Raw genomic sequence first — 14,170 nt, 5'->3', positions numbered from 1 at the left:
CTTTTTGAAAGTGATTAAAAAAAAAATGTTAAAACAACAGAACTGAAAGTTGTCAACCTTATCATTCTACCTCCATTTAGAGAGGCTTTTGTTTGAGCCGAATGAAATCTTCTATCTTCTATATATATAAAAAATGAATGTCTGTTTGTGTGTTTGTTCCCTATGACTTGAAAAATACTTGACATAACGGCATGAAACTTTGGGAATATGTTGTGTGAATATTGGGGATGGTTTCTGACCAGAAATTTTAATAGGGTGGCTAATAATGATTATTTATTAATCTATTTTACAGACCTATGTTTTCGAAATTGTCGGACTAGCGGCTACCGAAGAACGGAAAGATGATCATGATTCAAGATCATATTGAGATAATATGATTCAGCATCTAAAGTTACCAGCTGTAATAAACACGCCACCCTATGATAAATTGTGTAGGCTACTGGTATTACAACGGTAGTTTGGAGTTGAAGTGTAGTTGATTGGTACCAGCTGTAGATAATGGTTCCTTAGAAGACCTATACAAATATAATTATCACTCCCCTATCATTGAGTAACCGGAAAATGTTGGGAAAAAAATTATTCACCTAATGGAAGAGAGTTGTTCATATTGCATTTATTATTACTGAAGAATGTCGGAATAATTCACAATTTTTTTGAATTTAGCTTAGCTTATTTTCATCCTGAAAATCCTAAAATGGAAGATGGAAAGAATATGTAATTCCTGGTGATGATTCATCGTACATCGCATATTTCCTGGACCATCTATTGACAATCAACAACTATGAAAACATTGAACTCATCTTTGAAAAACTAATTATCCTATCTATTTTTTTTTAATTCAACACTTTACTGTTAGATATTACTACCAATTGATTGAGAAGAATATGTTTTTCGGAATAATGAATGCTGCAATACTAAGCACATAGGAAGTTCGTATTTAGATGTGAATGAAAATATTGATTGTCAGATAAATTTCATGATTCACCAAATAAAGTGAAGTGTACATTGACTTTTGGCGGTACAAAGTTCGCCAGGTAAGCTAGTTGTAAATAAAGCTTTATTATTAATAGTCAACACTGAAAAAAGACAGGCTCAATCACCAGGAATACTATAAATTCTGTGAAGGACCAGTAAGCCATTAATTTTGATTAGTTTAATCACTTACATTATGGACAATCAATACGTATGACATTTATTAGCTACAAAATAAAAAACTTTTGAAGTGACCCCGACTACTACAATATGAATAACCATTTAGATCAAATAAAAGATATTACTCACATCTCTCATCAACTCCTACTTCTTGTTCACAAAATATCAACACAAAAATATGAGTTATATAGAATGAACTCACGGCTAGTACTCAAGTTTGTCTTTTTCTGGCCATGCTACAGATGAATATAGGTTTATGTTTGACATCTTGTTTTTGTAATCTTGTTGTCTATTAAGAAATTTTTCAATGTGATTTTTTTTTGCAATAAAATTTGAAAAAAAGAATTATCAACAAACTCCTAACCAAAGAAAATATCTGTGCTCTGTTGTAATCGGAATGTATGAGACTCATACAACAATGGAACAAACACGTGGCAAGCTAGCTAGCGCTTTCGATTCATGGAAAATTAAATTCGATCAGCTGATTGATAAAATTATTTTAAGCTTTCCAATGATTATAACATATGTTAGAATATCATGTGTCAATTATCTCAGTTCCATATGGCATTCACCTTACCATGTTCATAACCTTACTAAATATGATCCTTTTTCATCCTTTGAAACCCTTAGAGGCAAAATATCTCAAAATCCGTTCTTGGTGCGCGTCTAGCATGTTTGAAGAATATTTTTGCAAAGTTTCAAGTCTGTAGGACAATTAGTTTGAGCTGTAGTGTGATTTTACATCAAAATTTTCGAAAAATGCCCTCTCCTGGACCCCCTGTGCTCCTGATCGAAATTTTTCTGCATAGATCTAATTTTTTTCGTAGCTGAACAAAAAAGTTCCTCATGACTTTGCTGTGCAATGAGCGGTTAAAAAGTACAAAATTTTGGGGGGGCCCCAGCTCCCTCAGGGGGGAAAATTTCTGAAAATCCTTTCTTAGTGGATGTTTTCAGGCTACCATAAACAATTGTGCAAAATTTCAAGTTTTTAGGCTCAGTAGTTTGGGCTGTGGTGTGATTTCAGTCTGTCGGGGCTTAGCCTTTTATAAGTATAGAGATTTTTTCATAGACAACCTTTTGCCTTTGTTTTTGAATCGCTGTAAACAACAGATTGAAATATGCATTACACAGCAACCATTTCCAGTGTGAACCCCCCATATAACTCCACACATTTCATATTAAACAGCAGCTATTTCCAGTGTGTACACCCCATATAACTCTACACATTTCATATTAAACAGCAGCTATTTCCAGTGTGTACACCCCATATAACTCCACACATTTCATATTAAACAGCAGCTATTTCCAGTGTGTACACCCCATATAACTCTACACATTTCATATTACACAGCAACTATTTCCAGAGTGAACACTCCCATATAACTCTACACATTTCATATTACACAGCAACTATTTCCAGTGTGTACACCCCCATATAACTCCACACATTTCATATTACAAGGCAACTATTTCCAGTGTGTACACCCCCATATAACTCTACACATTTCATATTACACAGCAACTATTTCCAGAGTGAACACTCCCATATATATAGCTCCACACATTTCATATTACACAGCAACTATTTCCAGTGTGTACACCCCCATATAACTCTACACATTTCATATTACACATATTCCCAAGTTTCTTCTCCGATTACTGTCGACTACTGTCTATGAATAGTGTGTTGTTGGGAGTGTAAGAGTGTAAGAAGGGCACAGTATGAGAGACTACCAGCATCACATAGCTTCACCAAAAACAACTACTAGGACTATCGGCTTCAGTTAACACTCACATTTGCAACATAGACACCCTATACACTGTCTATTATTAGTGTGTTTTTGGGAGTGTAAGAAGGGCACAGTATGAGAGACTACCAGCGTCACATGGCTTCACCAAAAACAACTACTAGGACTATCGGCTTCAGTTAACAGTCACATTCGCAACATAGACACCCTATACACGGTCTGTTTTCAGTGTGTTGTTGGGAGTGTGAGAGTGTAAGAAGGGCACAGTATGAGAGACTACCAGCGTCACATAGCTTCACCAAAAACAACTACTAGGACTATCGGCTTCAGTTAACACTCACATTTGCAACATGACGGTCCTTTACCGAGGGAAATCTTTCCATGCTATTCTATATGTCTCTAATCAGCATTTAAAGCTTTAATCGTACAGAAGATGGTCTAATGGCCTTTTCGCACGCTGAAATACGCCACATGCCCCACTTTTAGATCCAAGCTAGGAGTCTGTCCCGTTCACAACAGCTTGTTTGTAGTTTTTCACCAATAAATTTTGTCTGCACTTGCAGAATATAAGATTTAAAAACGACTGCCAAGGGGCAACTCAGCTTATGAATGTGGATCACCGATGTTAGGCTCAAAGGTCAGTTGCCTCACTTATGAAATGTGTGCAATTGTATGGGAGTGTTCACTCTGGAAATAGTTGCTGTGTAATATGAAAGGTGTGGAGTTATATGGGGGTGTACACACTGGAAATAGTTGCTGTGTAATATGAAATGTGTGGAGTTATATGGGGGTGTACACACTGGAAATAGCTGCTGTTTAATATGAAATGTGTGGAGTTATATGGGGGTGCTCACAATTGAAATAGTTGCTGTGTAATATGGAATGTATGCATGAGGAGATATGCCATGGTATAGTGCGTTTATGTTTCAAATATGACTGTTAACTGAAGCCGATAGTCCTAGTAGTTGTTTTTGGTGAAGCTATGTGACGCTGGTAGTCTCTCATACTGTGCCCTTCTTACACTCTTACACTCCCAACAACACACTAATAATAGACAGTGTATAGGTTGTCTATGTTGCAAATGTGAGTGTTAACTGAAGCCGATAGTCCTAGTAGTTGTTTTTGGTGAAGCTATGTGACGCTGGTAGTCTCTCATACTGTGCCCTTCTTACACTCTTACACTCCCAACAACACACTAATAATAGACAGTGTATAGGGTGTCTATGTTGCAAATGTGAGTGTTAACTGAAGCCGATAGTCCTAGTAGTTGTTTTTGGTGAAGCTATGTGACGCTGGTAGTCTCTCATACTGTGCCCTTCTTACACTCCCAACAACACACTAGTAATAGACAGTAATCGGAGCAGAAATTTTCAACATATCGGTCCTTTACGATGGGATATCTTCTTATGCTATCCTTTCTCAATAGTTTCACCTGTATAATAGACAGTAGTGGATACAAAATGGAGAAGAAATAAGCAACATAACGGTCCATTATCATGGGCTATCTTCTTATGCCATCTTTTCTCTATGGTTTAAACTGTATAATAGACAGTAGTCGGCTTGAAATTTGGAACATATCGGTCCTTTATCATGTGCTATCTTCTTATGGCATAATTTGTGTATGTTAGAGGTTACCTTATCATCGAGCTGCTGGATTAGAGCCGCAAATTCGACCGATCTATTCTCGTCTGACGAGAACCTGACCGACACACTGGCCAACTCTCCTTCGCCCGGCTTCAGGCTGCCATCTTGTTTCTGCACAAGTCGCATTTCGAGCCGGGTCGGCTTCATCGTCAGCCATCCCTCCAGTCTCAGATCACCACTCTCGCCTAGTTCCGCTTCGAACCGCTGCACTCCTGTCGCGCTAGTGTCGTTATCTAAACAAAGTAAATAACATTAATCTATAATATAAGAAAGGAAAGAATCGGCTTATACCACTACCTCTGTTATCAAAGCCGTATTGCATTCGTGTGACGTCAGCACAGGTGGGGCTCCTACACCAATGAAAACACTAGCTGATATAGATCAGCTGAAATCAACGAATTTTTATTGGTGTAAGAGCCCTACCTGTGCTGACGTCACACAAATGCAATACGGCTTTGTTTACAGAGGTAGTGCTTATACAGGTAGGGGATAGGAAATACACGAATGACGCATCATCACGTATCAACTACTCAACTGATTAACTTGAAAATTTGCATAGAATAATAATAAAATTAGTAGAATTGATGGTGATGTTGTGAAATATCTCCATAATAAGAAAACAAAGATATTGTCAAATTTCACTGAAAATTTATTAAAAACTTTAAAACAGAACCATGGTTTCACGTAGTTAACCAACGCATCATCAGCTGTACTGAGGAAAACATTTTAAAGTTTTAAGTTTTAAAGTTTTTAATAAATTTTCAGTGAAATTTGACAATATCTTTGTTTCCTTATAATAATAAAATTAATTAACAAAATATTCAATCTCAATTTTGAACTATTATTATTATTTTATCATTGATCATATAATTATTTCCCTCACAAACAAAATATAATTGATTATTTTAAACAGTTATTATAACGTTAGCTATCCTCTATAGAAGGCAGTGGCAAGGCAGAGAATTGGTAACCCTGTACCTAGGCACCTTCTTATCAGACCTTAATACTGTCAGTTGGTGACTGGTCTTAGCATCTTACCCTTATGAACATATTGATCATATTATTTAGCAGTACACCTTGTATTGTAGCGAAACGTCTCATATTATAGCACAACACTTGTTAGGTCAACCTCTATCCCTATAGCCCGAATATCAGCCGAATCTGGGAGATTTGCATTTTTCATGAAATCCATGAATAAAAAAAAAAACATCATGGATTTTTGCAAAAATTAAAATCGGTTAAACTTTCAGGAATGATAGTACCATAGAGAAACAATAGCGTATGTAGATATCCCTTGGTATAGGGCGTTTATGTCGCAACGTTTACTGTTATCTCAAGCCGATTACTGTCGATTTGTACTGTTTTGTTGGGGTAAGAGTGTATGAACGGCACAATATGAGAGACTACCAGCATCACACAGCTTCACAGGAAAGAACTACGTGGACTATCAGCTTGAGATAACAGTAAAAGTTGCGACATAAACGCCCTATACCAAGGGATATCTACTTATGCTATTGTTTCTCTATGGTAGTACTTGACGAGAGCAACAATAATATGTCATCTCATTGGTGAAATTCACTCCTATTCTTCAGTTATAAGCATTTGAAGATGAGTGATTTCTCTGATTTCAATTCAAATTATTCAACTAAAGTAACCAAATATGATGATTTGAATAATAGATTGAAAACATTATTTGACTTACCAGCTGGTAGCATACGTCCTTTAAGCCGCACCTCCCTTAAACCGTCGACAGATGACGTCACAGCTACCTCCACCCGGCGTTCTGCCTCAATCACGTGGGCTGTCAACCGCATGCGTGTGTCCTCAACAATCAATCAATCAATTCAGACAACTACAGTGAGGCCCTGATTAACATTGGTGTTGCTATGCTTGTCTGTCATTAGACAAAGCAGACAGCTCTATCCTTTTCCACCTTCGCAACGTTGCCAAATTGGTTTTCAAAATTATGTAGAAATATTATTAATTACCAAAATATTTAATCCAAATTATTATAGTGTATTATGAAATTAATGAAAAATACATTTTCTTTGCGATTGAAGTACAGTTGATCTGTATCATCTATCCTCTATAGAAGGCAATGGCAAAGCAGAGAATCGGCAACCTACTGTTGTCCTATTTTTTCCACTGACTTAATAGCATGGACACTATAGTGAGGTCCACGTTATAATGGCAGGGTTTATTTAGCAATGGTATTGCTATCCTTGTCTATCATTCAACAAAGCGGATAGCGCTTCTCTTTCTCGCTTTGCTCTGTTGCCAGATCGTCTCTTAACAATGTAGAATTAATAATTAATTAACAAAATATTTCATCTTAATTATGAAAATTCATTATAAAATTATTGAAAAATATAATTCCTTGCTTGATAAAATTTCATTGATTATTTTGAACAATAATGAACAATTAACATTATATTAATAAATCTGTATCAGCTACCGTCTATAGAAGGCATTGACAAGACAGAGGATCGGCAACGTTGATCTCCTATCTTTAAAATCCTAGGCAATAAAACTCAATTCAATTCAATTTCTCTCCTCCGGCATTATAACGTGGACCTCACTATAATATAGTCTACTAATAATGATTACAATGTTGAATATAACTTTAGATAGTTTCCACTGACTTGATAAAGTGTGACCTCAATATATGTCATAAACCAATAATAAATTATTACCAAAATGGTGAAAAAATCGTGAAATATAATAAAAATACCTGTAGGTAGTGAGCATTAGCGTCGAGGTGATGTTCGGCGGCCATTTTGTCTCTGTGGTATCTAAGTTGCGCGCGCAGGTCACTTAGAGCGGGGCTTGGAGTGTGCAGCTCGCCATCAAGTTGCACAAAGTCCGTGCTCAGGTGCCAGCCGGCTGTGGCCTCGTATCTGAAAGCATGCGTTTCATAACTTAGAGCAACTCTTGCCGGTGTGAAAGCTCCCATACCAACATGTTTGTTTCATATCATTGGGCAACTGTTGCCGGTGTAAAAGCTCCCATACCAACATGTGTGTTTCATATCAATGGGCAATTGGTGTATAAATGACCAAGCCTATTGTATAAACTGTGTACTTAATGACCAATAAATCTATTCTATTCAACTGTTGCCGTTGTGAAAGCTTTAATACTATGTGTTTCATTTACGCAGGCAAGTATTGCTGGTATGAAAGCACTCATATAATCTTACGTATTTCATGCAGCAAAGCAACTATCTCCATTATAAAACCCCCCATAAAATCCCATTTATTTCATCAGACGGAGCAACTATCACTGGTATGAACATCCCCATACAATACCAGGTATTTCATTTTGCACAGCAACAGCGTGAAACCTCTTATACAATCACATGTATTCCATCCGACCAAACAACTATCTCCAGTACGAATACTCCCATACAATCCTATGTATTTCATCCAGCAGAGCAACTATATCCAATATGAACACTCCCATATAATCCTATGTATTTCATCCAGCAGAGCAACTATATTCAATATGAACACTCCCATATAATCCCATGTATTTCATCCAGCAGAGCTACTATATTCAATATGAACACTCCCATATAATCCCATGTATTTCAAAAACAGAGCAACTATCTCTCGTATGGAACCCCCCATTTAATCCCTTGTATTTCATTAGTTAAAGCAACTATCGCCGGTATGAACGCTCCCATAAATAAACAAGCGACTCACCTCCTATTGGTGGAATTTAGTTGAGTGGGAGGCAACACAACAAAGCCCTTCATCCTCTTCTCAACTTGAGTGAAGTCCTTTTCAAGTCCCACCTGGCAGACGGGCAGAACGAAGTGCGGGGACTTGATTTGCAGCGAAAACGTCGAGTTGACAAAATTCGCACCGGCGTCGGTTACTAGGCTACCTGGCCAATTCAATAAACAAACAATTCACTAGTCACCTCATATATTATCGTGACAACAAATAATTTTCAGATGGTTTTCTGCTCCCAACTAGTCTGAATATATTGATTTATTCATTTTCGGGATAAAAATACCCGAAACCCGAAGTGAGGTCCAAGTTATAATGGAAGAATATTTGATTAACATTGGTGTTGCTATCCTTGTCTATCATTCAACAAAGCGGATAGCGCTATCTCTTTCTCGCTTTGCTCTGTTGCCAGATCGTCTTTCAACAATGTAGAATTAATAATTAACAAAATAATTCATCTTAATCATGAAAATGCATTATGAATTTATTGAAAAATAATGTAATTTCTTGCGTAATAAAATATAATTGATTATTTCAAACGAGAGAATGAACAGTTAATATTACATCAATAAACCTGTATCAGCTACCGTCTATAGAAGGCATTGACAAGACAGTGAGGATCGGCAACGTTTTTCTCCTTTCTTTCTCCACTGCCATTATAACATGGACCTCACTATACAGTAACCTCAGAAGGAGGTAGAAACGCACAAGCCTGGAGCTTTGTGGTCATCATTCTCAATAAAAAAAAAGTTTGATAATGATATCGATATCACAAATAAGTCGATACTCGACATATCGACTCACCGGCCACATCGACCATCGACTGGTTGATATCGACTAGCAGCCGGGTGCCCAGCGATGAGGCGTCCAGCGAATAGCTGGCATCTATGAGACAGTGATCAAGTGAAGCCAGGGGTGTACGGGCGTCCAACCAGAGGTGATGTGAACCAACGCCAAGGGGCGACAAAGATATTGCTCCGCCTCCAACATTAGCCAAAAAGGTGTAGTTCACGGCTAGTGTTAACTGGAACAAAAATAATCAAAATTAAAATATAATTGATTATTTTAAACAAGAAAGAACAATCAGTTCAAAAGAACAAAAACATAGTTTCATTTCTGTGACATACACATTTGGGGCCGGTTTCCGAGCTCGGCATTCAGCTAAGTTCTACACTTGGAACAGCTGGAGTCAGAAAATTGAAACGAGGCATAATCGCAGTTTTTATTAAATTTTATTTTCTCATTTTTATAATTGGAAACGTTTTTCCTTGACGAATGAAGAAGCATTCCTAAATAATTAAAAATATCTGAAACTTGACACTATTTTCTCTTTAATTTAATTAGTGTTCAATTTTCTAGTTCGAAATTTAATTTAACGTGAACTGCCCCGTTTTGGAAAGCAAATTTTCTGACTCCAGCTGTTCAAACTCTAGAACATAGCTAAATCCCGGGCTCGGAAACCGGCCCTTATATTAATGAGTATTTTTTAACACACTCTAGTATTCTATTATTAAATTGGTTTGATACTATTTGATTTCTTTGTTAATAATTTATCTTACATTGAGCGGAGTGAGCTGGGTAGTGAGTAGACTGGCATTAAGACTGGCCGCAAACCGTTTACTGGCCTGGCCACTGTTACTGGCCGCCACTAACTGGCCACTGGCCTCGTACACCACTGTCGCCTGCTTCAGCCACTTGTGTGTGCTGGTCACTAACAGGACGTTGCTCATGTTCACCAAATTCTGCAACAAAACAAAATACAAATTCATTCAAGATAATACTGTCGATTTATTAACACACTACTCTATTAAATAATAGATTTTAGTTTGGAATGGATACCATCGTCACATATAGCGTTAGTGTTTACGAGTTTGTGTTTCTTGAATAGTTCCAAATTTTTTAAATAACTCAACATTATTCGTTAAAAGTGGTAATTGAGTGGAATATTTCTTATTAATTTATCAATTTAAGCCATCTAAATTCAAAATTTATAGTTTTAATGTTTATTTTGGACCAAAATTTTATAAAAATTGTACACGTGAAATTCTAACCTTATCTTGGACTTTGTCACCTATAAATTTGGAAGAAAAATAGCACAAGGACTACCTTATTATTTTATCTTCCAATGTTATTACATTAGTGTTATTTGCATTGTAAATAAATAAATAAATATAGAAACGTACAGGCAACTGCTACTATAGAGAAAAGATAGCTTGAGAAGATGTCCCATGGTATAGGTCGTTAATGTTCCACATTTCAAGCCTATTGCTGTCTATTATTAGTGTTACAAGTCCTATTACAAGTACGACCGTCTTGTCAAGTTGTCAAGGTAAGATATTTGAGCAAATAATAGTAGCATATAGCATGAGAACATATCCCATGGTATATTGGTCGTTTATGTTGCAAATTTCTTCTCCGATTACTGTCTATTATTAGTGTGTTGTTGGGAGTGCAAGAGTGTAAGAAGGGCACAGTATGAGAGACTACCAGCGTCACATAGCTTCACCAATAACAACTACCAGGACTATCGGCTTCAGTTAACAGTCACATTTGCAACATAACGGTCCTTACCATGGCATATCACCACAATATGATACACAACACCATAATTTGATACAAAACTTCCAAACTGAATGAATTCTACTAGTAGTTCTGGAATAGTAGACTTCAGTAACTTACATTGACCTGTTATGTTTTCTCAAAAATTAGTAAATAATTTATCAATTTAAAATGTCTAAAAAAATCCTAAATAAACATAGAGCTTTCTGTCCTATCGTACCGTGACGTGTCGTCCCGGAATGTGAGTGTGAGCGCTGTTATCAGGTCTGGCTGCAACTGTCTACAACGTTGATGGAAAGATACATTTTAAAGATGTTCAATGTTTTTGAACGGGTAGTATTATAGTCCACTAGATAGCTGATTTATCTATATATATAAAAGCGAAATGGCACTCACTCACTGACTGACTCACTCACTCGCCTAACTAAAAATCTACCGGACCAAAAACGTTCAAATTTGGTAGGTAAGTTCAGTTGACCCTTTAGAGGCGCACTAAGAAATCTTTTGGCAATATTTTAACTCTAAGGGTTGTTTTTAAGGGTTTAAAGTTCGTCTTTTAGCATGTATATTCTTCTTCTCCCAATCTCTTAATTATAATTGAAATTTCCATATCATATGTTACTATAGAACTATAATCTAGATAGAGTACCTACCTCTTCGAAACAGTTGTTAACTGGCAACTAAATTAATAATTTTGCCAGGTTGGCATTAAGTTGAGTTGACTTTGTTATGTTGGCACCAAGTTGAAGATTTAAATGCATTTATCGAGGAAAAATTGATTGGGACTGCTACTTCAATCCTGGGAATATTATATTACTAGCCGTCAGGCTCGCTTCGCTCGCCATATCCGTTTAGCCAGACGTTTAGTCTGGACCCCCGACTGGATTGTCCTAACATGATAAAAATGCAGGCGAGCGAAGCGAGCCTGCTAATCTCATTCTTGGACAATCCAGTCGGGGGTCCAGGGGGCGGAGCCCCCTGGCTAGACTGACATGGCGAGCGAAGCGAGCCTGACGGCTAGTGATGAATAATTCTATAGTCTGATTTTATTCTAATATTGGCGTATGAAGGAGGCTCCTTTTCCTTTTATATTATCCTTGAAATGCGAAATTTCCAAAAACCTTGTAAATACGTCGACGCGCAATTTGAAAAGGAACATACCTTTCAAATTTCATGAAAATCTATTACCGCGTTTCGCCGTAATGCGCAACATATAAACCTTTAAACATAAAGAGAAATGCCAAACCGTCGACTTGAATCTTAGACCTCACTTCGCTCGGTCAACAAACCATGGGATATCTTGTTAAGCTATCCTTTCTCTATGGTATCAATGAATGAATGAATTACCTGGATGAGCAGACTATCAGTGAGTTGCACAGCAATGAAAGGCAGATGAATGCCAGCATTCACATTGTACCGGTCATGTCTGTTCTCCTCCATTTTGAGTCTGTCCAGTTCCAAGATGGCCGCCGACGTGTTATACACCACTGTGTCCACTTCAATCACGCCCCGCCATATCACCAGTCTACACAAAATACACAACCAATCATCTTTTTTTTTTAATTGAATTGAATTTATTGTCAAAAATTACAAATACATATTTGTACAATATTATTATATATGATCATCTGAATTATTTATAATATAATAGCCTATTATAAAGAAGCTCGATCATTTTAGTCCATGATCAGAAATAAAAATATAAATGTAAGTCCACTTTTTTTTAAATATTTGTTTACTCACAACATGTTTAGGCTATGATACCACCATTATTAAGTGATCGAAATAGTTATTTGTGCAACTAGTGCGCAAAGTGACAGTTTGCTGCACCGAAAGAAACGTTTACGCTCGAGCCGTAGGCGAGGGCGGAATGGTTTCTTGAGTGCAGCAGAGGAACTTTGCGCACGTATTTCACATTAAGTTTTTCCTACAGTTACCATTGAATATGAAAAGTGGGTAATTATGGGTAAAATTGCCTGAAATCCATCAAATGTTTTTCTGTGTAATTTTATTATTGATAAAAACCTTAATCCTAAAATCCTAAAGTCCTCGTTGTCCTTGGTTATAATATATTATAATGAATAATAATTAGAGCGTTGTGCTTGGTTGCACCTCTGCTCACTATAGCAGCCACAGCAGTCACTGTTACCAACTTCATTTTGATTTTGCTGCACTGTTGCTCCATATAACCTACTAAGTATTTTGCGTTGCCATGTTGCAAATCTGGAGTGCAGAAAAGATTTTTCCCGCACTAGAGCGGAAAAGTGATTCTTTGCGTTCTGTAATCAGTGCAGCAATGGTCACTTTTCAACGTAACTGTAGGAAAAATAAATAAAATGACATTAAGTAAAAAAAGACAGTTGATGATCAGTATGGTTCACTTCAATAAATATCAGCATAGTCACCTCTAATACATGTGAAATGACCTATAGGGAGGTCCACGTTATAATGGCAGTGTTTGATTAGCAATGGTATTGCTATCCTTGTCTATCATTCAACAAAGCGGATAGCGCTATCTCTTTCTCGCTTTGCTGTATAATAATAATAATAATAATAATAATTATTATTATTATTATCGCTTTGCTGTGTTGCCAGATCGTCTTTCAACAATGTAGAATTGATAATCAATTGACAAAATATTTCATCTTAATTATTATGAAAATTCATTATGAAATAATTTAAAAATATAATTTTTCGCTTAACAAAATATAATTGATTATTTTAAACGAGAATGAACAGTTAATAAACCTGTATCAGCTACCGTCTATAGAAGGCATTGATTGACAAAACAGAGGTTCGGCAACGTTGTTCTCCTATCTTTCTCCACTGCCATTATAACGTGGACCTCACTATAATACATGAAATGCTCTATTGTAAGGTCCAAGTTATAATGACAGTGGAGAAAGATAGGAGAACAGTTTTGCCGGTTTACCACTGCCTTCCATAGAGGATAGCTGATACCAGTATAAATCTCATGTGATATCAACTCTTCATTTTTGATTAAACTGCAGATTAATTTGTGACCTGTCATTCTCGTCGATTTCCCTGCTTTCAATGATATCGTGAAGTTGACTGAAAATGTCCTCTCCGGCCATCAGGCTGGCAACAAACACTGTTGAGGAGGAGGAGGAGTGGGAGGGGGAGGGAGATGAAGGGAGTGGGGAAGAGGAGGAGGCGATCACTGATGACGTCATCCTAGCAAAACTGTCTTCAGGCCAAACCATCGCCTGCACTTTAACTCCCAACTGAAAATTAAAAATTAAACAAAGTTACATGAGATGATAAAATTTATGTTGCATTTCTAAATACAATACAACCATTTGTAAACAACATCTA

General features: G+C 36.8%; 1 protein-coding gene across 1 annotated transcript in view; it reads right to left on the bottom strand.

Moving 5' to 3' along the window:
* LOC111054146 overlaps positions 1-14,170 on the bottom strand; it is a 156,607-nt gene that overhangs the window by 58,705 nt on the left and 83,732 nt on the right. The window contains 8 exon segments of the mRNA XM_039441196.1: positions 4,536-4,777; positions 6,247-6,367; positions 7,276-7,441; positions 8,246-8,429; positions 9,080-9,299; positions 9,835-10,017; positions 12,182-12,359; positions 13,859-14,079. Coding sequence (XP_039297130.1) covers positions 4,536-4,777; positions 6,247-6,367; positions 7,276-7,441; positions 8,246-8,429; positions 9,080-9,299; positions 9,835-10,017; positions 12,182-12,359; positions 13,859-14,079 — 1,515 coding nt within the window.

Source organism: Nilaparvata lugens, chromosome 14 (genome assembly GCF_014356525.2).
Source record: "Nilaparvata lugens isolate BPH chromosome 14, ASM1435652v1, whole genome shotgun sequence".
NCBI lineage: Eukaryota > Metazoa > Arthropoda > Insecta > Hemiptera > Delphacidae > Nilaparvata > Nilaparvata lugens.
Note: the sequence above shows the minus strand (reverse complement) of the source record. Positions and strands in the feature narration are given on the sequence as shown.